This window comes from Plectropomus leopardus, chromosome 15 (genome assembly GCF_026936395.1).
Source record: "Plectropomus leopardus strain MGB_pleo_1.0 chromosome 15, ASM2693639v1, whole genome shotgun sequence".
NCBI classification, from domain to species: Eukaryota; Metazoa; Chordata; class Actinopteri; order Perciformes; family Serranidae; genus Plectropomus; species Plectropomus leopardus.
Window position 1 is genome coordinate 12240619 of NC_142190.1, and position 26003 is coordinate 12266621.

The window sequence follows — 26003 nt, forward strand, 5'->3', positions numbered from 1 at the left end:
TTTAGAACGTTATTGAGGCCTGAGATTACAGAGCATTTTTTAAAAATAAAAATGTAATGTAATGTGATATGTTTGCAATAAAAAAAAAAACTGAAACATTTGTTTTTGATGTTAAAAGAGAATGTTACTCTACTTGAATGTTACTCTAACTCTAAGAATCTTCTGATAACTAAAAGAAAACTTGCCGCTGAAAATGTTACTAAAACATTGCATTGGTTCCACTGTGCCATTCTTAGAATATTTTTAAAACCACAAACTGCAAGCTGGGAGACTCGCTTTTAGAATAAAAACTACATTTTTATGTGTCAAAGTTTTGTTTTCGTTGCTGTTGACCAACATACACAAATAAAAGCAGAATAACTGACTTTAATGTACGTAAAAAGAGTAGCAAGCAAAAATAGATTGTCACCAGCTGTGTTTTTTAGGCATTTAAAGGTTCTGCACTCCCTCGCAGGTGTTTCCAGTTAAAATGACTGATTAGACTGCAAGGCTGAATGTGGATGTGCTGGGAATTACATGAGGTTACTAAACCTAACAGGTGCAAAGCGGAGTGTCAATCAAGCACAGTCTGTCCACGCCCACTCAGCCCTGAGAAGAGCTCTAATCAGGTAGAGGAAGTGAAAACACGTGTGCATGGTTAATTAGTATTTGAACGGCTAAGTCGTCAAGGGGCTTAACATTAATATCATAATAAGTATGCTTATAAATATGGATTTATTTTTTCTATTTCATAGTTTGTCTTCTCTCAACCTTTTTTCTCTCTGTCACACAGCACTGTAGCGCTCTCTTCCAGTCCTTTTTTTCCTTCTCAATTTCTGTCCTGTTAGAAACATCTCTCTCTCTCCTCTCTCTGTCTCTCTACTGTCACAATGTCTCTCTCTCTGCTCTGATTGACTGTCATCACATCTGACAGCACAGGCAGGAGAAAGATGATAAACAAGACATTTACACCAAGGAGACATCCTCAGCTGTCCACACACAACAACACACACACACACACATACACACACACATACACAGGGACAGAAAACACACACAACGGGTGAGAACGAAGGTAGGCGCAGCAACACACAGTCGGTCAGAGTTAAATCTGACTGATGCTTGTCAGGGGGCTGCGGTGACACCTGTCTGCCTTAAAGTGATAGTCCACCTAAAATCTTGTTATCAAACTCTTGGGCTTGAGGGGTGGCTGTAATTTGTTCCCTCTTGGCAAACAGTCACTGTGGCCAGCATGGATTTTTTGGCCATTTAGGTGCAGGGGAACAGAGCCCTTATATATTATCATATTATAAGTCGACCGAACAGTTTACCTTTGTACACAACTAAAAAAGACTATCCATTTAGGGAATTTGGTCTCCACCTATTTCTATGAAAAATATCTGTCTATTTTGTTTCTAAATCCTGCTCTATCCTCTCCAGTTAGTCTCTAACTGTGTGTGTGTGTGTGTGTGTGTGTGTGTGTGTGTGTGTGTGTGTGTGTGTGTGTGTGTGTGTGCGTGCGGTGTTGAGTGCTGTGCAGGTGGTATACAGTGGGTTTATCAGAGCTTGACTGCTGAAACCAGCTGTCTGCTGTTGCTTGAAACAAGGCTGATAGAGTCCTGAGAGAGAACCATGCAGTAAAAGCACCGTAAAAAAACAAAACAATACAGGAGGCTCACAAGCTCCATGTAGCAGCAGAGGTGGTGATAACCATCTGTGGATTCATTACTACAGTATGAGTAACCACTTCCAAACTACGCATTTGATAACAGCTTTTGTTGTAACTGATGGATAAGGCATGCAGTTTTGACCATGTGCATCATTATGTGGGTTGATCTGTGATTGGTGAAACTAGTTTTATGGTCTATTGAGCAATAATTTGGTCAAAGAAATAGGACTTTCCAACTTCAGATGATTCATCAAATGACCCAAAACCACAAATGACCTGTTTATGTGAAAAAGCCCCAGCGACTATCACACTCTGTTTTGGAGCAAAGGATGAAGTTGGGTGACATTTGGGACCATGTTCACTGACATGTTTTTTTCCTCAAGCCAGCATATTTTTTTGCTTCTTTGCAAACATATTTACACTATGAAACAATGCCAGCAGTGTGGCGAGGCGCTGAGAGTCTATTGCACATGCACTTATGCACATTCTGGGTTTTTTTTTGAGTTTGAGTGCTAAACAACAACAACGGGGGAGAAATATTTTAATACACTGTAATTTATATATTAATATATTTCCTCATGCTAACACGTTCTCACCCCAACTCGCCTGATGTTGCCGCTTAGTCAGCTCATGTTTACATGATGCACTGGGTATCTTCCTGCATTTGTTGATATTACAGGATGGTGTGTCTAATTTGCATATGTTAAATTCATTTTGTCTTTTTTAAAATACATTTCCTTTTTCAGATGAAATGTACAGCTTCTACTTGTTAGATGCATAGTTCAAAGTAAACTTAAAAAACACCTTGTATTGGGGAGCTGTCTGATTTTTATCTGTTTAACTTGTTGTTATCTGGGTCACATGTTGGCCTCCTGTTGGTTCCTGCTGCTATATACTTATATTGCATATGTTTTTAAAGCCCTGATGAAGACTGGCAGTGGTCTAAACATGTTCAACTATTGTAATTCCAACAAGTTTTCCCAATTTTCCCCATTTTTGGAGTGCCTGGATTTCCTTCCTGTTTCTTCAGTTGTTTCCCGTTTTCCATGAGCACCCAAGTTTTTGACAAACTTATGTTATACAAAGCAACTAGCTCTCTCTCTCTTGTTCACCTGCCGACATTTCTACTTCTGTGGATATTTGGTTTCATAGTTACCAGACGCAACTAAAGTGTCTCCGCTGAAAAAAAACGCTGTGCCTCCAAAGCGTCTGGCATTTAAGCTGGAAAAAAATGCTTTTGTGGAATCGGGGCCTTATTGTAGAACCACAAAAACTGCATAGGTGAAGATCGATGGCTCAGCGAAATATCAACCTCTGACACCAGTTTGCTTTGAATTTTCTAGTGACAAAAGTAAACTATGCTCTTTTTTTATAGGATTGTTTTCCAACCTTAAAGTACTACCATCTCACCCCAATCTTAATCAATTTACTTTAGGGCAAAACCCAAAATCTAAATATCACTTAGAAAGATTTAAAAATTAATAAATAAAGTGCAACATTATTCACTGCTCGGCTCTACATATGCATGATCAGTATGTTCTAAATCTCATTGTTTTGCCAAAATATTTCAGAATTTTCAGCTCACTTCGTCTCTTTCCCTCCCTTTCTCTGTCTGTCTGAAAATGTCTCTATTTCAACTATTTATCTATTTATTATTCAAACACTGCTCTGTTTTCTCTCTGCTTCTCTTTTATCACTCTCTTTCATCTTATAATTCTCCTGCTTATTTCACATTGTACAGGATATGTTACTTTGATTTGTGTTGACTTCATTCAACATCTGAGTGCTAATTTGAACATGGAGATGGAATGATAAAGAGGAAAAAGAAAAAATGGAGGGATGAAGCAGCTGTTGCCAAAGATGGAGCCATTTATCTGAAGATTACTTAACACAGCACTGATTCTGGCTCCTACAGACAGACATTACTGGACAGGAGTGCTAATTGCCCGTGGAAAAGTGCTCTCTCCAAGTCCTCATGGATTTCTACATTTAAATTCTGCCTCTTTAAGGGGTTTTCACTTTTTTTTTCTCGCCAGTCAATTGAAAGGTGGCAAGATCTTTTATGCGCTTGAATAAGTTCAGGACATATTGAGACCTTGGGACTGAAGCACGTCAATGTCGAAACGAGACCATGGACCCAATATCCTTTAATGAAAAATATTTGGACACAGAATAGATTTTTCTTTGGGCAAAATCGTATTAAGAAAATGAATGCATATGATGAATCAAACTGGATTTTAAAGCCATTAGTAAAGGTACGATGATTCATCAATTAGACATGCATCATAAATTCAAATACTCGCAGAAAAAATGAAAATGTGGTGTTTCAGTGATCAGTACAACAATATTAGAGTGCAGCATTTCACAAGAGTAAGTGTATGTGAATATATATATTTTAACTGTGATTAGATCATTACCATAAATATATTAAAATAACAAATTCAATAATAGGTATATATTATATATAAGGTATATGATCAGATGCTTAAGTAATTGGACTGGGCTTACTGGGAAACAATAAAAGTGGAGAAACACTGAAGAACTGAGGAAGGAGGCCTGTAAGAGCACAGAAGCGTCAAATCATGGCAGAAATAAGTGCAGTAAAAGGACACTTAAAGGGGGTTACTGCAAAATTTGAAATGTCTGTACAGTATTCTCATCATGGAGGTGGCTGAGCTGGCAGCTAGCAGCTAATGGTACGAACCTGTGAAGAACACTAAACAAAGGACACAGTGCTGACAGAGCTAGTGTTGTTATCCAGGGGGAACCGGGGCTGTGGGCACTACACTTCTGCAAAAACATCATCCGGATATCAGCCGTAGCGGCATAAAAGTGCATTATAAAGACGCATACAGAACCTTTAATGACACATATTTTAAATGTAAATCTTCAATAGTCCAGGCTGCTGTTTCATTATGTGAACTCTCAATGAAGAAAGATTATACAGCTGATTTTTCCAGATGTTGGATTTTACGATTCATTTTCTCTGCTGTAATTATCAATCAGCAATGACAAATAAAGTTAAGGTTCCAATGTTTCATTTCCACATCTTAGGACACATATGAACCAAAACACACAATTCTGAAGTCTCTTCTTTCTTCTATTTGACCAAATAAAACTTCAGTGGAGCTCTGTCCCCCAGTACTCATTCATACAAATAAAGCATATCTGAACTTGAGCCCATGATAAGGTTAGACAGATATGTAGGCCTTATATATGTGTGCGCAAAAGTATTTATACACACAGTACCTAAGCAAAACCCATGCATACATGCTACTCTCTTTGACATAACATAACATTCATATACATGACGTTATAAATAAACACACACAAAAAATCGATAATAAGACTGAACCTCCCAAATCCCTACTTAACTGTTTTTTCTTCAATCGACCTGATCAACAGTCCAATGCTCCAAGATATTCATTTATTATACATTATATCAAAAATATATCAGAACCAGCAAAATCTTTTAAAATCTTTTAAAGCTTACTGGAAAAATTGCCTCCAGGATGAATGAATTATTAAACTATCAATGGTAATTTTCTGTCAATGGACAAACTGTTTCAGCTCTACTCAGATCACACATAAATATTGAACTGTATAAAGTAAAGAAGGCATTTTTGTGTACATTTGAAAGCAGTTGCATAGGTGTATGTTGGTGCTTAAGTGAGTGACTCGTCTCTGTGGAGGCTTTGTGTTTTTGTGTGAGTTTTTTATTGCACTACATTACAAATTACTGCAGTATTTATGCAGTGCATATGTAATATAACTTCATTATGGCTGTTTACATGTTATTTACACCTATGTCTGTCTTTGCCTTAGTGTACATACATGTTTGCAATCACACATGTATTTATTTACTGCACGTGTTATGTATGTAAAAAAAGAAAAACGCTGACTCACCTCAGCTCTTTGAACGGCTCAGCCCTGACGTGTGGCGTCTCCACTGATTTGCTGAACACGGCTCCTTCGGCCCCTGAAATCATAGAACACAACATCAGACAGGAGGCTGCCGTCAATTGAAACCACAAACCCCTCCTGTCCGATCAATGGACATAATCTCTGAGACTCTGCCGATCTATACGGCTCTAGTCAGTGCGCACAGCAGCCCTCAACTCGCCTCGCCTCAGCAATAACATGAACTCGCACACATTTGATAGGGAAGCATACTCGGATGGAATATCACAAGGGTATTTTTAGAATAAAAATGTTATTTCATCACGAAGGGAAAGGAGAATAGATTTAAAGCTGCTGCCACAGCAGCTCGAAGCAACACTGACAAATTCAGAAAAACATGAACTCAAAAATATGCTCTGTTTACTATGATAGGCCAGTCTTCTGCTGTTCTGGAGACTGCATTTCAATCTTGCATTTTTATTCATGACCTCCTGTGGGCAGTGAGGCGACTCTCAATAAGGGTTCACAATAAGAAGCAACAGGACAATGCTCTGTGAGAGGACACAGTACCTCTATTTTTAAGCATACAAAAGGGCCTACGTTTTTTTTGACTGAGTCTTGTCTAAGTGCAATGAGCAACAGCGGAGTCCTTTCACCCCAAGATAATGCTAACTTTATGTTAATGTGGTAACTACAATGTCCAGTCAAAGTCAGGTTTATTCATACTGCTCCGAATAACACATCACACTTTACAACATATACAGCAATGTCATGGATGGAAGCGTTGGTGGGACCAAGTCATTGTTGACTCAGGTCTTTGCACTCAAGTCCCAATTCAAGTCACAAGTCAAAACAGGCAAGTCTCCAGTTAAGTCCCAAGCTGTAAACTTTTAGTTTAAAACCCTAAGAAAGTCATACTAGACTTCACCAAAATGCAATGTAATTTTAACATCCGATGAATAAATTAATAATTTTCAAAACTCATGCATGCTTTTTTTTTTTTAATTTTTTTTTTTTAATTTTGTTAGGTCAAGTCTAAAGTCACCAAATTTGTAAGAGAGTCTGACTGAAGTTCTAGACATGTGACTTAAGTCCACACCTCTGATGGATGGACATCCAATATGTGTTGCATGTACCCAATTTAGATGAAAATGAAAAATCCTCTAATACTGATTTTTTTGACAAATATTTGACATATAACAAGAGATGTGTCTTAAGAATTATCACAGGGACACTATTTAAGGGACACTATTTAAACTATTAAAATGTAATTATTATTTTTTTTCCCCATATCCTGGTGGACTGTAAGAACATTGCCACAACGGCAGCACTTCAGTGCACCTTAACACATCCAGATACAAAAATCTCCCATCAACGCTACAAAAAAAAAACCAAACAACAACAACAACAAAAAAAAAAAAAAAAAAACAGCAGCTTTCATCAGAATTGCTTCTCAGATTCTCAGATCTCTGCTTCTGTACCTCAACTATGTTTTGTGTCTCTACAGCTCAGCTACTGATGTAAGTCAAATGACACGGTGCACAATGTGCTGTGACATCACACAGCTGCTGTGTGTTGCACTTTTGCACTTTAATCATGAATAAAGTTGCAGAAATACATAGTTTAAGATTCAGCAGATTTCAAGAGTGTAAAAAAGTGGTCTTCTGGGCTATGCTAAATGTTAGATCCTACATGTTGTCATGTAACCCATAACCTCATTCTAACCTTATATCTTAAAGCACAACTGAGACAACAAAATCCAGCTTTGATAAACGTTATCTGAGTATGAGAAGCTGCAACTGACAAGCTGCAAACTTCCAAAAAGTGTAAAGAAATGTTCTAAAAATGATTAGTTTAAATCCTCAGATCGTAAATCACCTGAAGTATGACTTACATTCCATTGCTTGTTTGTGTTGATGAAAAAAAAGAAAAAGAATACAACAACTAAGGATACTCTGTTGGCCCTCACCCCGAGGCTCTGATTGACTACAGTGCAAATGCAGCTGCTCAGCTGGAGTAAACCGGAGCATTCAGGTACATCAAATCAACAAAGCATCAGGTGCAGATCAATGGCCATGACTAAATGTGTTTCAAAGCATTTGAGGCACTGCTGGGAATCCAAACACTCCTGACTCTGTGACACGCATCTTGGCTTTCACTTGTACGTTAGATGGAGAAGAAACATGTTCAACATTGTGAAATTCAATATTTGTTGGCATTTAGTCTCATGATGAAATGTGTGTGTTTACAGGTGAGGACCCGATGTCTCAGTCAACACATCAAACTTTTGACATTTTTGAAATGGGTTTGTCAAACCACCCTGTGTACAACGGGGGAACAAATTGATATTCCAGTGACAACTGAATTTGATTGTTGATTGTTGTTTCTGTGTTGCTCAGATTAATTCAAAGAACCAAAATCCATGTTTGATATCTGTAAAGTACAGTATTAGAGTTTTATAATGACTTTCATTTATATTTTCCAGGTTCCAGCTTGTAAAAGTGTTTCATGGAGTTCAGACTGCCAGCCACCCTGAGAATTACATGTTAGTAACATTAGTTATGATATAAGAGTAGAAAAAACATGTTTTTTTTTTTTTGACACACTGCGGTATGTTTTTTATGTGAAGCACCCCCAACACAATTCTGAGGTGCAAGACGGCCAAAAAAAAAAAAAAAACGGGGGATGAAACTATGATGAAAGGCAATCCCAGGGCTTATAATGACGTCAGATGGTACACATGGGAAATGTGCGTCACAGCTGAAGTTCCCAGTGTCAAAATATATTAGCCTGGTTCCACCTTCTGCACACATTCCTCATTATTTCAGTGATTTGAATTAATATCATATTGTGCTCATTGATGGATATTTCCCCAGCTGTAAAAACAATAGAGCATCACAGTTTTGTGGGCGTAAAGTAAGATTAGATCCTTTGTGGATTCAGCCCAATTAGAGGACACTGAGAAATCCGTCACAAAGTGCAGCAATAGTTATTTAGTTTCAATCATAACTAAAATGAACAACCTTCTCTTATTTAAGGTATTTCCGTTGAAGCCACCTGGATGGATTTAGTTGTGGCACGACAAGTTTGAAAAGTTTGAGTATTTTATTTTATTTTTTTCAGTTAAACAGGCATTTAATGGTTGACTTTCCCTGATGTCTGGAGATATTTACAACACTCTCGTTCCTCCAGGGAGCTCTTCATAACACATTTCAACCTGTCAAAAAGTCAGGGAAATAAAATATCTTTATGCAAAATGGAGCTTCGGTTCACCCGTGTGGAATAGATAACTCTCCTCCTAATGACTGCTGCAGGTGGAGACACTTCTGCACTCTTTCTTTTTTTTCTCAAGTAGAACTCTTGTTGAAATTTTGTTGTGGAAACACTTAAAGTTATATACTTTCTGTAAATACACATCAATAATTAACAAGTAAAACGTGTAATACATACTATGCTATTGGAAATTTCGTAATTACTAGGCAACTTCACCAGTGAAAGTACAGCAATTAGAGGTGCAATTAAAAAATAAAGAGGCAACGTTTTTCTATTATTATTATTTTTCATTTTATCATTACAACTCAACCCCTTTGAACCAACTTGAGGGACATAATGGGACACTGAGTGCATTATCATGGACATTATCACAATAACCATGCACTCTTACATACATATCTCTATGCAACCCGCATAGACTGTTCCCTACCTTTAACCTGTTTATGTTTTTATAACTGATACTGTTAAACCAGGGGCAGAAATCTGTAAAAATCAGAAAAAAAGGAAACAAACAAACACAAACCAGTAGAGTTTGAGTGTACACCCTCCTTCTGCAGCTCTTCCCTCTCTGTCCTCAGAGTTCCCCATACATAAGTTTATTTAATATCTGCCTCACTCCCTGTCACTGTGGACTACATCCTCAGGACGCTGGCTGGCAGCAGCTTGGAAGACGGACCTTCTGTCAGCGGCTATAGTGGCTGAAATTTGACCAGCACAAATACCACAGTGTTGGATGTCACAGTGGGCTGGTAACCTACAGCAGCATTGCCTCTAACCTGTATAATGCTAGCAACAGAGATATTAGGGTTTTTTGTCAAACGGCATAAAATAAAACTGCCCACCACAGCTTTAACCCGATTTTAGCTAAATCCTTAAGATTTTCATGAATTAAATCCATTTTTTTAGAATTGTATATATGTTATACATTTTGGATTTGCACCTATTTGATATGTCAGACCTTAAAATTTGTACATTCTTCAATTTTATTGCAAATGTTATATTTTAACTGATCTTATCTTATTTTTCTGAATCAGAATTTTAAAGATTAATTTCTCAAATTTTTTCTCAGCAAAACTGAGCACTTATAAAAGAGAAGAAAAGAAAAAAAACCTCTAGTAGCTCATGAAAGCTCTGGTGACATTTAAATACCTGTTCAGTCAGTTAGAGCCAGAGTACAGAGGAGGATGTAAAGTGAAGTGGAAGCCTCGGTGCGTGTCACTGCCTCTTTCCTACAGTAAAGTGAGTGAAGATAAAACAGAAGCCTCACATTAGAAATCCCAGCTCTCTGTCGGAATAAAAAGAACAAAAATCTCTTTACTTTGCTTCTGGCTGTCACTCTGCCTTAAATCGCTAGTTTAAAGGATAAAACCAATGTAATTTTATTTTATTCAAACCACCATTTTTATCACCCATATAGAAAGTTCAAATACACTGATGTGTTCACCACAGTCAGTAAGGCAGTGTATAGAGAAATGTTTATATTTCATTTTTAATGATAACATTAATATTCCTCCACACACAAGAGCATCCTGGATTATTTAGATTTATAAAAGGTTATTTTGGGGCCATCAGTGATGAATGATTCAGCTTTATTTCTGAGCATTATGTTTTTATCTGCAGTTTAGTACTCAAAGAAGTACTCAGGAATTTCAGCAACTATTTTTGTTGAAAAGATACCACACGGGGAATCACAAAACCCCCAACTCCGGCATATTAAGAATACTTTTCCATCGCAATCATAAACAAAACAGAGCACTAGTTTCTGAACTGATCCAAAATTGATCATCAGTTATAAGGGAAGTGACCAAAGCTTAACCTCTGACTTCATTCAGCTATGAAGTCCTGAATAATTTAATGAAATCATATCAAATTTTTGAAACTATTTATTGCCAGCATTTTTTCAGCAATTCAAAAATGAATAGGAATTATTTTCATCACATTGATATCAGCATCGCAAATAACTGACGGCTCTCCTACAGACTTACTGGGTGGCTTTTATCATGAAGCAGCCTCAAGAAACGCAATGTATTGGTCACCAAGGTTAACAATGACTCTGATCTGTATCTGAAATAAGCCATGGTCATTTCTTTTCGGCCAGAGGATCATTTTTCATTTTTGCATGGGAGGAATGGAACAAAAAGGACTTTAAGGCACTGCAGGATTAGATGTTTCTTCATGTGCTTTTGTGGACTTGTAGTTGACCTCTCTTCTTTGTTCATAGTCTTGTACATTTATTTTTTCTTTCATCAAGTTCTTCTACTGATATAACAGACATTTGACCTCCAGATGCAACCCAGCCTTCTTCTTCACTCTATTCAAAAATGTAAGACACATCATTTTTTGTTGATATGAGGGATTTTTTGTGGTAATGGCTGGATATAAACTGTGGCGTGTAGAGTTAGACTGATGAATCGCTGGACAGTTATATTGGCAGATCCATAAATATATCATCTGAGAAGTAACAATTAAGTGCAGTAAAGAAATTCAAAAGATGTGTTTAAGATCACTGAGAAACAGTGAACCACAGGGGGTTGCAGGGGAGAAGCTGGACTGATTAACCAGGGCCCCAGTAGGAGGGAGGTTCTCCAAAAGCCAAATATGAAGAGTAATTAATGCCATAACTAAACTAAAATTGGCTGAATAAATCTGTTCAGAGGCTGAACTTTATATAAAAAATAGTGAAAGATCTTTGCTGGAGCACTATAAGCTCTTATGTCTTTCCATGAGAGCAGAAAATTGGGTTTCAAAGTAAAAAGAAAAACAGCAAAAAACAAAAAACACTTTATTAATTTAAAAAATGGAAAGAGAGAAAAGAAAAGGAAATATATCAAACTGACTCTGTAAAGAAAAAATGTAAAAGGTGCATTCAAGAGACATGAATCAAGGGGAGGACAGCGGGAGGTCCACAGAGACTGCTCATTCAGTGGGGCTCAGAATTTGGTGCTACGCTCTTCGTGACCTACGCTGACAAGTTTCTGTTTCAAATCTTAAATATCTCGGTAACAATTATACACTAATAACTCCTATCGTTTCTTGTATAGGCCTATATATTTAAAATAATATTGGCAAATGGATTGTGATTTTTATAACCCTCATATCGGTATCAGCATCCGGTATCGGTCTGGCTCTATCTGTGTGTTAGACACTGATAAAGAGCATGAAGGCGAGACATTTACTCTCATTAAATGTCACAGATTATGGACATTGTGACACTGCAGATGTTTATATTTTTGCCCTGCTGTCTTTATTTGTATTCAGCAGAGTGTGACGACTCCATTCATGTGCGCCTCTGTGAATAAAACTTGATCTATCTATCTGATTTTCTGATCACAGGCTCCACATGAATACTGAGCAGACAGCAGCAATACGTCACAACACTGACATGTTCATGGACCGGTGGGGAGGAGCGGGGGGGTGTCGGGTGTGAAAATAAATGATGCTATTAAAGATTAATGTGTCTGTGCAGCTGTGTGTCCATGTGTATCTGTGTATATATGGATGTGTGTGTCTCAGTGGGTGTGTGTGCGTGTGTTCATGAGGTAGTAGTCAGACCAGGCGCAGATATCATCAGATTTGGCCTGAAGTATCTCAGAGGTGATGAAATACTGAGACAAGGCAAAGAAGAAACTCCCTCTAGGAATAATCTCAATGATTGGTGATGACTGGGGGTATACATGAGCAACAATAACCCAAAACCAAAATCCTGCATCTATATTGATGCATTTAAGTGCTTGTTGCTGCAATGTTTTGTTCACATCTTTAATTCTTGGGTTGCTGCAACCCTGTACACGCATGTATCCACGCATTCATCCATTCACACACTCACACCAATTCCCATGTTGTCAAATACTGACGTGCTGCCATACCCTTTAGCATCTGATTATGATGCACGGGGTACCCATTAATGTATCTATGTGACACACAGCTAAAACAAATTGTATCAGGTAGTAAATGAAGGGAAACTGTAAGATTTAGGTAACAAAACTATTCCATTTGGTTTAGAAAAAAAGATCATCTCTTGGATTAAAATGATCAGATTTGTTATGTAACATTTTTGACGACCATATGTAAATTATAAAACGATACGTTAAAACTACTATGACTTTTGGCTCTCCTCTCTCCCACCCAACGTGGACTTTCCCGCTCTTTATTCTAGGTCAGCTGCTCTCAGCGCCAAGTATTGCTGTGGATGGGTTTACATTTGATATAGCTGAAAGCCTGGTGAGTCCCAAAAAATGCTGAAGGGGGCCTTTGGCGTCAATATGACACGCCGAGGGGCATGACAAAGGGTCTGTATTTAAGGACCTGGAAATGAGAACAAGCTGGGTAAAATGGTGTGTCGATATGTGTGTGTTTGTGTGTTTCTATAAAATTTCAGTGACGAGAATCCTTTCAAAATTTATGCGCCTCTTTATTATAGGCGACTCTCCCCAAGTCTGTTTTTGCCAGCTGGCACAAACACTTAATCAGCTGTTCTTGGCTCATCATGGCTTATCATAACCAATCTTTCCACAAAATTGGTGCAAGTCTGTGAATCCATTTGGTACCTATGCAAATGTTTGTAATAGGTTACCCTCTGAATCACAAACACACACAAATACTTGACCTCTATGCCAAATTCCAGCCACCTATAGGGCAAAAACTGTGGCCCCCACAGGGAAGGAACATTTTTTGTGGACCGCTCGACTTACTGATTTATAGAGTTGCTGGCTGCAGCTAAAAATTCATAAAGCTTGTCACTCATTCTGGTTTTCATAACGACCAACAATCTTATCCTTTTAAACCGAGTCACTAAACTGTAATGGAGCATAGTGTTAGTTCAGGCAGAGCACTGACATTGCAGTTGCATCTGCTGATCAGCATCAGCTGCTTCATTCATGATTAATATCACCGGCTCATTAGTCAGCTGTTTAGCTACCAGCTGACTAATATAGTCCAATTTTGTGGGTCGGCCTTTAGAAAATGTCCCTGTCATTATAACCTGACACTTCTATTAAAACTCTCTTTATGTGACTGAAGCATTGGTATCGTTGATTAAACATCTGTGTATGTGTTAGTTATGGGTTGATAATATTATCTGACCGCTCTCTAAAACAGTAGAGCCTTTTCTGGCATCTTCATCAATTTGCTTTCGATTGTCAACTCTCAACATTACAACGTGGACACACAAAAAAGCTATATTTTATCAGTGGAGTAGGCCTGCATGGCCTGATTTCTAGTTACATCACGTATTCCATCACTGCTCAGCTTAAACACAGTAACCATCAACTAAAAAGAAACTCAAAAAGTCTCTGCAAATCTGTCCGAGATCCCTTTGAAATGATAGTTTATTTCATCCCCTGCTATAGTGAGAAAATACAGCTGCTCTTGATCTGATGGTGATAAAATTAGGAAATTTAATCTTCAAGCACAGTTCAGGTTCAGCCTGCCTTTACTTTATGATCGTGCATAAATGCCTGCTATATTTAACTTAACAGTGTTGTGATGAGTTTAATGCGTGCAGTCATACAAATGCAAGTACACGGGCAGATTCCTGGAGAGATTACACATAAATATTAATGTCACATTCCTTCCTGACACATGTGAGCTGGATTAGCATGTGCAGTCACACAGCTCATTGTAACCCACCTACTGTATTTTATAAATGCATGGGCTTGATATAAAGACGAAGCGCTAATAGACAAAGTCCTACCGGATGTACTTAACCACCAGTGACATGCGCATCTCTAAATTAAATCCTATTTAATCTACAGATGTAAATGATGACTGTTCAGCATGATCACAACCGCATGGGACCTGTAGCATTTCAGTACTAGACAGCTGGGTAAAATACTGCAGGCACAAGCTCGCTGAATTTGTGATGCTGTTCGCATGTCTAACTGTGAAATTATGAGCACCGACTGGACGTCTAACTACATGAAACCCACTTTCATCCTGTCAGAGAAAACCTCGCTCTCATGCTGTTAGATAAAGCCGATTTGTGATGTTTGGTGTGTTCCGTAGTGATTTTGTGATGAAGTGTTGCAATTTACTATCACTTTTCCTCAATCTGCCTCAGCCACCTCAACTGCAACTGACTGCCTACATTTTCCAAAAATAACTTTGAGACATCTGAAAGAAAATGTTGAAAATAGAGAAGTAAGCAATTAAAAGGCAGGTTTTGCTATGCCCCCTTACTGAAATAATAATAAAATATAACCTTATTTTAATGGTTGGTGCATCATCACACCTGAACACCTTGGAATTCAAAGAGATACCCTCTAGCTTGACACTACATTTATCCCGCAATCATAGAAAATGGATATAAAATTTGGTATGTGCAGGTAACCGTTATCCTCATACAACAGTTCTGTATCTAAGAACCACCAGCCAACGAATGATGTAACGTACTTGATGTATGTTACTAAGCTTAAGTTAAGGCAAGTAATATTACTGTGGTCAGATTTACCTAAAAATGACTCAAAGTTCACATGATTTCAAACATTAAAATCCCAGCCAGGCATATTGCAGGTTTTATTAAGGACTGACCTGAAATTTGAAACAATCTAACAAACCCTCCAAGTTCACATACTGGAAGTATTTACAAGTCAGACAGGTGCTTCATGGTCGTAAAATGTGACTAAATTGTTGTGATCTGGAGCTCTACAGGTACAAACACATGCTTTACTTGCTGACATTATTGTTAAATTCATAAAGTTTTAACTTTTACCACGGCACTGTTAACACAATGATTTATTCACTGAAAGCTGGAAACAGAGTAGCAGCTCTCCAGCTCGTATATTAATAATATTTGCAAATATGCACGCCTCACCTGCTCCTACACAATAGTTCAGGTAAAAGTGGTCTGGATGGGCAGGGGATGCATGTGATGTATTGTGTTTGTGAGCATTTCTTTGTGTCTGTGTTTCTTTGTTTTGAGAGGGAGAGAGCCATGGGAGAGAGCAGAGAACCAAAAACACCAAATTGAGTCTCATGCCTGTGGCAAAAAAAAAAAAACCACACACACTACAAATTAAACTGAATGATCACAATATGCTGCTATTGTGCTATTATAAGCTGCTTCACATTGAGTGACCATTATATCACCCACCCCTAAATGGGAACCATAAATATCTGTACACATTTTCATGACATTTCATCCAATAGTCTTCCAGATATTTCTGCTGGACAGAAGTTTTGGACAGACTGACCACCATCCCAGGAGCCACTATGTGGCTAAAATCAAACTTGCATGGAACTTTAATGTTATTGGGAAAGAAGAACTCGGAGTTCTCTAGCAGGAGCTCTGCCTCACATTTTTCAACACAGCATGAGCAAAGCTGTGCACTCGGGGTCACAGTCATCATAACAAAAAAAAGCAAAATCCCCGAGTTGAGTATAACATCCTGAAGACAGAGAGACCTGCCTCTAAGAACCGTACAGGACCAGGAAGTTTAATATTCACCCATTTAATGTTTTTCTCTCTTTGCCCTGTATTATCTTTCCTCTCATTCCATCATTTGCTCGCTCTCATTTTCTCTGCCGCAGAGTATATAATATTCTTCCGTTTTAGAATTGCAGTCAGACTGGAGGTGTAGCCAGCAGCCCTTTCTAATAAATAGCCAGTACTCCCTGCTGAGACGCTTTGCCCTTTCTCCTTTGAATAGTATAAGGAAATCAGTAGCTTTTATTAAGGGGGGCAATTCTCCACCTCAACAGTAAGTTTAGGCTGTCAAATAGTATATGCAGCCAGCGGATTAGAGAAAGTAAAGAGAGAGAATGGAGATCAAAGTGAGTGCTGGATATAGAAGGAAAGGGGAGAAAAACTGAGAAAGGGGAGATGGAGAAGTGGAGGAATAAAGAAGAAAGAAAATCTGAGAAAGCACACCAGAAAAAAAAGGGAATGGGAGGGTAAGCATGGCAGCCTGGTGACAGATGGATCTTTCTTGCTCAACTCAAGTTCTCCACGTCACATACAGTATGCAGCCGGTGGATTACAGCCAGCTAGGAAAGACGTGACAAGCCACCAACAAGTTCTTCCACACTGCAGGTGAATATCAATCATTGACTCCGGGTCATATCACTCCCCAACTTCTGCTTTTGCTATTTTTTTTCTTGCTAAATACGCTGACGGAGCACGGAGACTCTGCCACTACCGGAGTGACAGACGAGCTCGACAGTGATCGGCGAGAACTCGAGAGACATTTTAACAATGCCAGTGTGGCATCGGCAACAGACGATACACAGCAGCCATCCACGGTGTCAACTGCAACATCCATCCCAGCGTGCGCTGACGAGCTGTCAACCAATGTAGAGTGATACAGAAACAACAGTGCATTCTTAGAGGGGCTGCCGGTGGTTTGGAAGATTACAGAGAAATTCTTGATTTGGATTAGCAGTTCAAATCGTGCATTTGTCAAGACTGGTTGGAGGTGAGAGGCTGAGATGTAAGCATAAAGACATGAAGGATAAAGGGTGGGATGGATTTTTGTTATGGAAGGATTCTGATTTCAGACAGCTGGCAGTGGAATGCAGGTCTCGTCTGGTCATCATTAGGACTGTCGGCCACATGCTTGTATGTGACAATGTGCTGAAAAGGCCAAACAATAAAGACACCAGGTCATCAGCCTGACAACAGATCTGTGCTTGACTCCCTTTTCCCAGTTCCTCACATTAAATATCTCTTGCTTGGAGTCCGCTTCTTATTATTTCCTCTGTTTTTTTTTCCTGACATTCAGCTCTTTCTGAGTTCTATCATTCTTAGGAGGTAAGACTATTGAGTAACCAGAGTTTTTCAACACACATGCTCCTTTAACCCTTTGAAACCTGAGTCAACTGGTCTGATTTTTTTTTTTCAAAAACAAAGTAAGAGCCACTTAACAAGAAATGGTCAAAAACTCGGCCAGAAATTAATACAACATTGTAAGAAAATTACCTGGAAATAAGAATAACAGTAAAAACAAACCAAAAGGGAAAAAAGGACCTTAAATGGCCTCAAAAAGTGCTAAAAAATTAATTACATTTATTTTTTTTTCTGTAACATTTTACATATATCACTAAGAGAATTATAAATATAGCGTTCAGGATGTATTCCCCTACTTTCAGATCATTTCCTTGGTACCCTTTTTTTTTTTATTTTTTTTGCAGGTTTTTGAACATTTCTTTCCATTTCAAAGAAATCAAACTTTCTCTGCCTTTAGAGGTTTAAATGTTAGTAAAAGAGCATCTAAATGCAGCATGATGTTGATCCAGGTGTTTAAGGGTTAATCCTCTGCATTCAGTGACGAGTTGTGTCTGCATGTTAAAAAAAAGCAATAACCAACCAACCAACCAAACAAAAAAACCCCAGCTAGTTTAGCTGGTTATGTTAATGTCAGCAGTGTATTGTTTGTTTGCTAATATAGCTACTGTTAGCTTAGCACATAGCGTTTACCATCATATTGTGTTTCTACATGTGCTAAAAGCCCTTCTGCCCGCTAGCTTAGTGCTTGGCGGTTAGCACTGCAATGTTTGTATGTTGTATGTTTGTATGTTTGTATGTGCTAATAATTCCTATCAGTGTAGCACTTTAGCACTGTATTGGGTTTGTATATGTGCTCATAGCCACTGTTAGTCTTGTAGTTAGCACTGGTGCATTGGTTTGTATGTGCAAATGAATGGTGTCGTGAGTTACTGTAATTAACAGTTGAAAAAAAACAGGTTGAACATCAAAACTGATTAATTTAACCTGTAACCTCTTCAGAAGAATAACTGAATTTTTCTTATGATTTATTTAACCTCAAACGTGTGCAGGAAAAGAAATGAATTGAAGTTATGATATTAGCCTTAACTTAAAGGTATCAGATTTAATTTAAAATGATGCTGATGCACATTTTATATTTAATTTTTGAATAATGCTGTACAACGATTGGCTATATGATAAAAATGATTAAAGTGACTGCATGAGGAGGTCATCTGATCATCTCTCTGTCTGCCACCTCTATACACCTCCACTCCGTCATCCCCCCATCATCATGACCACAAGAAAGAAAGTGGAGAAAGGGAGGAATAGAGTAAAGTACAAGCTCAATAATGTTCTTCACACTGCAGCAAAATATATCCTGATATAGACTTTTCCTTCCGCACAGGCCAACACCTTTTCAATTTAGCTTCAAATGCAAAAGTCTACAATCTATGAAAGGTCAAATGGTAACCTGAAATTACTCACACTGTAGCACAGATGGCAATGTCCAACGATCAGTTCACCAGAATGAAATATCTCACCTGTCGGATGGATTCTGACACTAATGGTGCCCACACGAGAAACTAAAAAAGTTTGAAAAGATTTTTAAGGAAATGGCCTGGAAGAAATGCTTAAAAATATAATAAATCTGTAACACAATTTTAAATGTGTAATTTTTATAATTATAAATATTGTTTTCCCTAACATTTTTCTGTTCCCCTTGACATTTTCCTCTGTTTTTCTTTTTAAAAAAACTTGCTAAATCTGCTAATTTCTTGCAATTTGTGGAGCATTTCTAACTAAGTTGCTCTCTGTCTTTTTTCTCACCTTTAATTTGTATGTAGTACTAATAAGCAAATGTTAGCATGAGAACATGCTTAACGATGATGGAGAAAATCATAAACATTGTGAAAAATCTGTGAGCATGTTAGCATGATAATGCTAGCATTTAGCTAACTTAACAGAGCTGCTTACATGGCTATATACTAATTGTTCTATTTGTGAAAGAATTGGTGCAATATACACAGCCAATTTATTTTTTGTTCAAATTTTTCTTCACTTTCCAACACCAGTAATGCATTCTGGGCTGTCCTCACTACATGGTTTACCTTAAAATGTCTGCTTTTGAACTTTTGAATGCTAGGGGACATGCATTTTTGAAAAATACACATCTCATTTTAGTTTTATTTTTTTAAATACCAATATAATAATATGTAAAGATGAAAACATGTAACCTTGCATTATTACCCCACTGAAATCAAATGAGAACACTGCAGTGTGAAAATGGATGTAATGTTGTATCATACTTTCTCTGCGTGCGTTGTTTTACAATCACTCTGGGGTTTGAGTAGCAGTGATGTCAATTTTATTGCAGAAAGGGAAATTAAAACTCATCCTCTTGCAGGACAAACAAACAAAAAGACAAACTGCTGCATAGCAATGAGAAACTACCATGATGGCATGCAGGGTGGAAAGAGCAGTCGTGGCAGAGAGAGCTACAGTGAGACAGGCAGACAGACAGATGGGCATTACTGAGCACACAACGTCCTTTAGTCCTCAGCAGAGATTGTAAAAGATAAGAGGCTGTTTGCCCGCTAGTCTGTCTGTCTGTCCGTCTGTGAGTGTTTGAAGCCCGCAGCCAGAGGGGCGGCAGTAATGAAGTCCTGAGCCTCTAATGGGAAAGAATGATATTGAGCAGGACATTTGATATTCCTCTGCAAATAGGCCTGCCGGGGATGTCGACTTCAAGAGTGTTGGGCCGAGCTGATTAGCGAGTAAGTGTGTGTGTGTGTGTGTGTGTGTGTTGAGCTCATTTCAGTTAATTCTTTTGCACTTTGTGTATCTCGAAAATAACATATACATGAAACACTATCCGCACACTCGCAGCAAACATATTTGATGAGTCCGCTGCATAAAAAAATGAACATGGCTGATTTAAATATCCCTTTTTATCCATCCTGCTTTAACACAAAATCATATTACAGAAGTAGAATCAGGGTGTTATAAAATATATTAAATGAGAGAAAAAAGATCGGAATTTCTTCGAGATTTTTTAAAGAGTGTACACTACACGGCCAAAAGTAAGTGGACACCAATGTCACTTTAGTTCTAATGCCATCTTTCATGGTTTGGAAATATTAATGCTATGGCATATGAGAACATTTGAGAAGAATAGACATGATAATGCCCCTGTGCACGAAGCCAGGTCCATTATGTAATGGTTTTACTAGTTTGTTGTGGAAGAGCATGACTGGCCTTTGCAGAGCTCTGATTTCATCCCCATTCAACACTTTGGGGATAGACTAGAACACCAACTGAAAGCCAGACCTCATCAACCATTATTAACCATGGTTTTATAACATACTTAAATGATCAACTATCGTTATACCATGCTGTCATGTTTGGGTGTCAACATATTTTGTCCATGTCGACCGTTGGGCAGATCTTCTGTGAGTAGAGTACGGTGATGTCTGATTTGTTTCTGTAAAATTTCACCAATTTCCAAACTGCAGCCTCAACATCAACATCATAATGACTAAGACTTAAAAACAGACCCAAACTGGCATGCCAGATAAACCACGCAGTTTCACTTTAAAATCTTTGCCTATCCATCAGTGATTTCATCAAATTGCATAAAATTGGAACGTTATCTCAACAAAACTTCTCCATGCACAGAAAATAAATGAAGACAGTAGTTCAACATTGAAATAGAATGGAAGGTGTGTGCAGCTCTCAGTGGTATAATATTCCACACCGTCTTATAATAGAGTATTATACTTTAATGTTATAGCTCATTTACTCTGACTGCTATATACTTCAAATGACTACTGACCATTTTCCTAAGCAAACTGAGTTTTGGATTGACATCCCACCTTCCGTTCATTTTACTGTATGAGGATCAACTCATGAAGATTTGAACAGTTCCTTTTTATTCAGGAAGGTAGTCAAGTGCACAGGCTAACTTTAGCTTTTTCAAAACCCCTACTGGAGATCTCATCACTGTTGATTCCCCTTTGATATAATAATGAAGGAGCTCCCAGCCCAAATGTTAAATAGGTAATTAGGACCCTGATTCCATTCACAGTTGACATTTAGTAACCTTTAAGTTTGTATTTTTATGTTGTTTTTCACATTGTAAGGATGTTCTTCCCCAGGGAGAGAGACGTAGATGGATTTCTTATCTGCCCCATGAAGATGTACACAAATGTAATTCTATGTGCATAAAATCGATTCTGAAGTTTTATCTGGACATGAGAGACATAAAACACCGTGACTGACATTATGATCATTCTTATCTGTGACTTTCCACACCTTGCAGGTCACGCATCGCACAGACAACCATATTCAAGTTATTTACAAATCCATTAATGCTGCAGAGGGGGAGGAGGGAACCTGTCTGACCATTACTTGCGCTTCCTTTCATGTGCCTCTTAACTGCGGTGTAATCAGTCCTCATCTGCTGCTCAGTCGATGAGGGGCCCACAGACTCGGATCGATGCGGCCCACCTACATTTACACACCACTCGCCGCCTCCGCACTCGCTCTTTACCACTCTGTTCACCATCCTTCCTCTCATCGTCCTCCTCTCTCTCTATTTGCCTCGTAAACGTGTACAAACAGAGTGCATGAGGGATCGATAAAACCCATCCCAGGGGTTTTATTTCGAGTTCCTCCAGCCAAAATATTACGCCTCCTCCTTTGGAATTATTTCATCAGTAGGTTTCCAAAATGTGACCTCGGTGGTGATCTTACTTTCTTTTCCTTCCCTTCTTCCGCCCCCTTGGATAACTTTTATCCTACTCTTACACTATCTTTTTTTAAAAAAATCTCCTTCATCTTTCCTTTTCTCTGTTTTTCCCATACTTATTTCCTTCCTCTCTCCCACAGTCTTATTCCTGTCAATTTTACTATAACGCCATCCTTCCTGTCATCATACACTTTCCTTCCCCTGACTCTTTATGCATTTCCTCTTTCCTTGTTTATTCTTCTTTGGCCTTGTTTCCTTCCTCGCCTCCTTCACCACCACTTCATTTGATCCATCCATCTGTCATTATTCTGTCTCATCTCATTTCCTTCAACTCCATCCTACACCTCCCTCCCCAAGGAGCCTTCTTCCCCTCATTTCCTTTCCTTCTCGCCTCCTTCTCCTTTTACCTCGCTCATTTTCACCCTCTAATGCTTCCATCTACCTCACTTTTCCCTCATTTTTCCCGCCCATTATGCCCTTCCTCCCTTCATTAATTTCCCCCTCACTCTTTTCTATGTCTGTTTTTTTTTGTCTACCTGCAAATTCCCATTTTCAGCTTTTCTTTTGTCCTTCTCTTTATGGTCCCTTTCCTACTTCTTTTACAATCCTGTACCATCTTAACATTCCTTAATTTTCATCCCTTAAATATTCTCCATGAGCTCTGTCTCTTTTTTCACCTTCATGCTTCTCTCTCCAGTTCATTTTTCTGTATTAGTGTTAGCAACTTAAGACATTATTCTAACTTAACTTGATCTTGATCATCACAAATTTTTGCTAATTATGAAGTTAGAAGATCTGCATTATCTGATTTGTTAACATGTTTAAGAAAATACAAGTATGACTGACTGCAACCAGCAGAATACAGATATATAGGACATAAAACTTAGAAAGACTGATTTAATTAAACTTGTCATTTTTAAGGTGCAAAATGTGAATATAACTAAATCTGAAGTAAACTTAACAATAAAACACAAAGTAAACATGAATTAAGATTAATAGTTATATTACAATTTTCAAGGCATGTGGTTTCCTATATATTTTTGTAAAGTAAAATCATTTTGCCAGATTTTACAATTTATTCCTTTTACTGTTTCTTTCCTTTTTTTTCTTTACCACTGTCCTCATTTCCTTCATTCTCTCTCCCTTAGCTTTACTTCACTTATTCCCTGTCTCATGTCTTGACTGTATTTCTTGCTTTTGCCCTTCATGTTTCCTTTCTTCCTCCGCTCATCTTTCCTTTGGTCCCCCCCCCCTCCCCCCCTTCCCCTCCTTTTTTCCCTGTTCCTCTCCTCTGCCTCTTTTTTCCTCATCTGATTCCTTCCCCGTCTCTGCGTTCGCTCTTGTCCCTCCCTCAGTTTTTTGTTGTCCGCGGCTGAGATCAATCAGGAACTTATGAAGCATGCAGCAGGATAAATCAGTAGTGTTTGTAGGCCTCATGAAGATTCACTTAATGGTATTTCATGTCAGCAGGCGAGCGGTACTGATAAGGAACAGCAGCATCGGAGAGCGAGAGAGGGAGAGAGAGAAAACTGGGGTGAGGAGGAGGAGGAGGAGGCGGAGTAGCAGGAGGGGAGGAGGGGAGGAAAACGGGGGCGAGAGACAGAAATGTGATGGATAAAGAAAAACGCCCCAAGTGAAGAGAGTAAATAAAACAAAGTAAAATTGGAGAAGAAAGATTAACAGCCTTTATAAACCCCATAAGATAGCATTCATACTCGAATTTCAGGCCATCTGCCACTGAGAAGTTATTTTGTTTACCCAGACCAGAGCTATTGGTGGTGGGGAATTACAGGTATTATGGAGAAAATAGGGTATTATAAAGACTTGCAGAGATATTATAGAGCCAGGGGGGAACCCAAAGTGCTGCTGAGCTTTTACAGAAGTCCAACCTTTTCCAGTGGTTACATACACATGTATGCACAAGCTACTGCCAAGGTGAAATACCACAGTGATACAGACGGTGAACTGCTTTAGTGTAGTACTGCTGTACAGATTAGACAGATAGAGTAATTTATCAATGACAAAGTCTGAGGGCATAAGTTCATGTGGAAGTTCATAAAATGTCTGCAAAATTAAAAAAAAAAAATGAGGGAGGGGAAGGGTGCCGGTGATCTTATCACTAGGTTTGGATTCTGCAAAGACTGATGTAGTTGTTGTCCCCCACAGGCCACTGTCTGTCAAAAAAAATGAGAAAAAAAGTGGAGTGCCATTTGATCAGAAAACAACAAAGTATGCAGCCTGAAGCTGACGGAAGTCTCGGAACAAGACAATATAAAAACCACAAACTCTATGTCAGCTACTATTACAACTAATGTAAGTCTTTGTATTGATTATTTAATATTGTTTTGAAGACCATGTGATTTAGTGGCATCTAGTAGTGAAGTTGCAGAACTGAAACTACTCCCATGTGCCAAGCATGTAGGAGAACTGAAGTAGCTGACATGAGAATGTGAACGGCTCTCTCTGGAGCCAGTGTTTGGTTTGTCCATTCTGGGCTCCTGTAGAACAACGTGGTGGACTTCATGGGAGAAGACCAGCTCCGTATGTAGATATATAGATAGCTCATGCTAAGACAACGAAAACAAAATGATTATAAACTAACAAAAACATAGTTATGAATACTAGATACAATTTATGCCAGTATATGCTCCTAAATCCTACAAACTGGACCTTTATTTTGTGATGTCTGAACAAGAGGAGGCTACAGAGTGCAATGTGCTCTTCGATCAAAAAGCTGAAATTTGGGGAACTTTTCTTTTTTTCCCCCCTCATATTATCACATTATATAAAATTGAAAAACAAAACAAACATAAACTATGCACAGTACAGTAATTAGTTAAAATATGAACTGTGCTCCACCCGCATGAGTAAAACAAAAACAGTGTTAAACATAAATTTAATTACAAATTTCTTGGAACAATTAGTGAATAAAGTTAAATGACAGCCTAATGTGCTCATATCGTGTTACAATAGTTAATTAAAAATGATGTGGTATTATTGCAAGCAGCCCACAACAGATTAAACACACGCACACACACACACACACACACACACACACACACACACACACCTATTATATTCATCATAGTAAAGTTATATTAAACTACTGCGGTCGACTGCTGTTTCATGCTTGTTTCAGCTCAAAGTGGCTCCGTAAAGAGAACTGCAGTTTCTCTCCAGACTGTCAGTCAGGTGATGTGGTCGCCGAGCTGCTGGAGGAGTTTAAACTGCTGTGGAGGCTCTGATGTATTTTTCTATTAGGTCTATAACCCAACCAACCATCTGTTCCAAAAACTTTCCTCTGGGAGACCATACTGGGCCATTAAGACCACAACTACCCGCCACCTTAAAAGGCTCTTCACAAGAGCTGTCAGCCCTACCTATCAACAAACACACACAAACACACACACAAACATACACACATGTAGTATATCTTCCCAAGGGCAAACTTTGCTCTACAAATTCTTTGGACCCCCCCCCCCAAGTGCAACTGAGTGTGATCTCACTACAATAACTACTACTGTAAATCCCTGCACTTCCACAAAGTGCTGTCAGAACTCCCTTGCAACACACACACACACACACACACACACACACATGCCATCTAAATTAAGCTTGTGTCTGCACATTTACAATGTGTCAGAGCAATTCAAACACTATCCAAAGTTAATTGTCTAACAAGATGAAAGACTGCAAGCAAACTGCAAATGTCAGGCTGCATGCTAGAGTCTATA

The 26003-nt window shown here is 38.5% G+C and overlaps 1 protein-coding gene across 4 annotated transcripts in view; it reads right to left on the reverse strand.

Moving 5' to 3' along the window:
• The window catches only part of sgcd (sarcoglycan, delta (dystrophin-associated glycoprotein)), a 323685-nt gene that overhangs the window by 25961 nt on the left and 271721 nt on the right, over positions 1-26003 (reverse strand). For all 4 annotated transcript variants that reach the window (XM_088089010.1, XM_042498784.2, XM_088089011.1 and 1 more), the window contains one exon: positions 5555-5627. In XM_088089010.1, coding sequence (XP_087945136.1) covers positions 5555-5627 — 73 coding nt within the window. The remainder of the gene's footprint in view (positions 1-5554; positions 5628-26003) is intronic.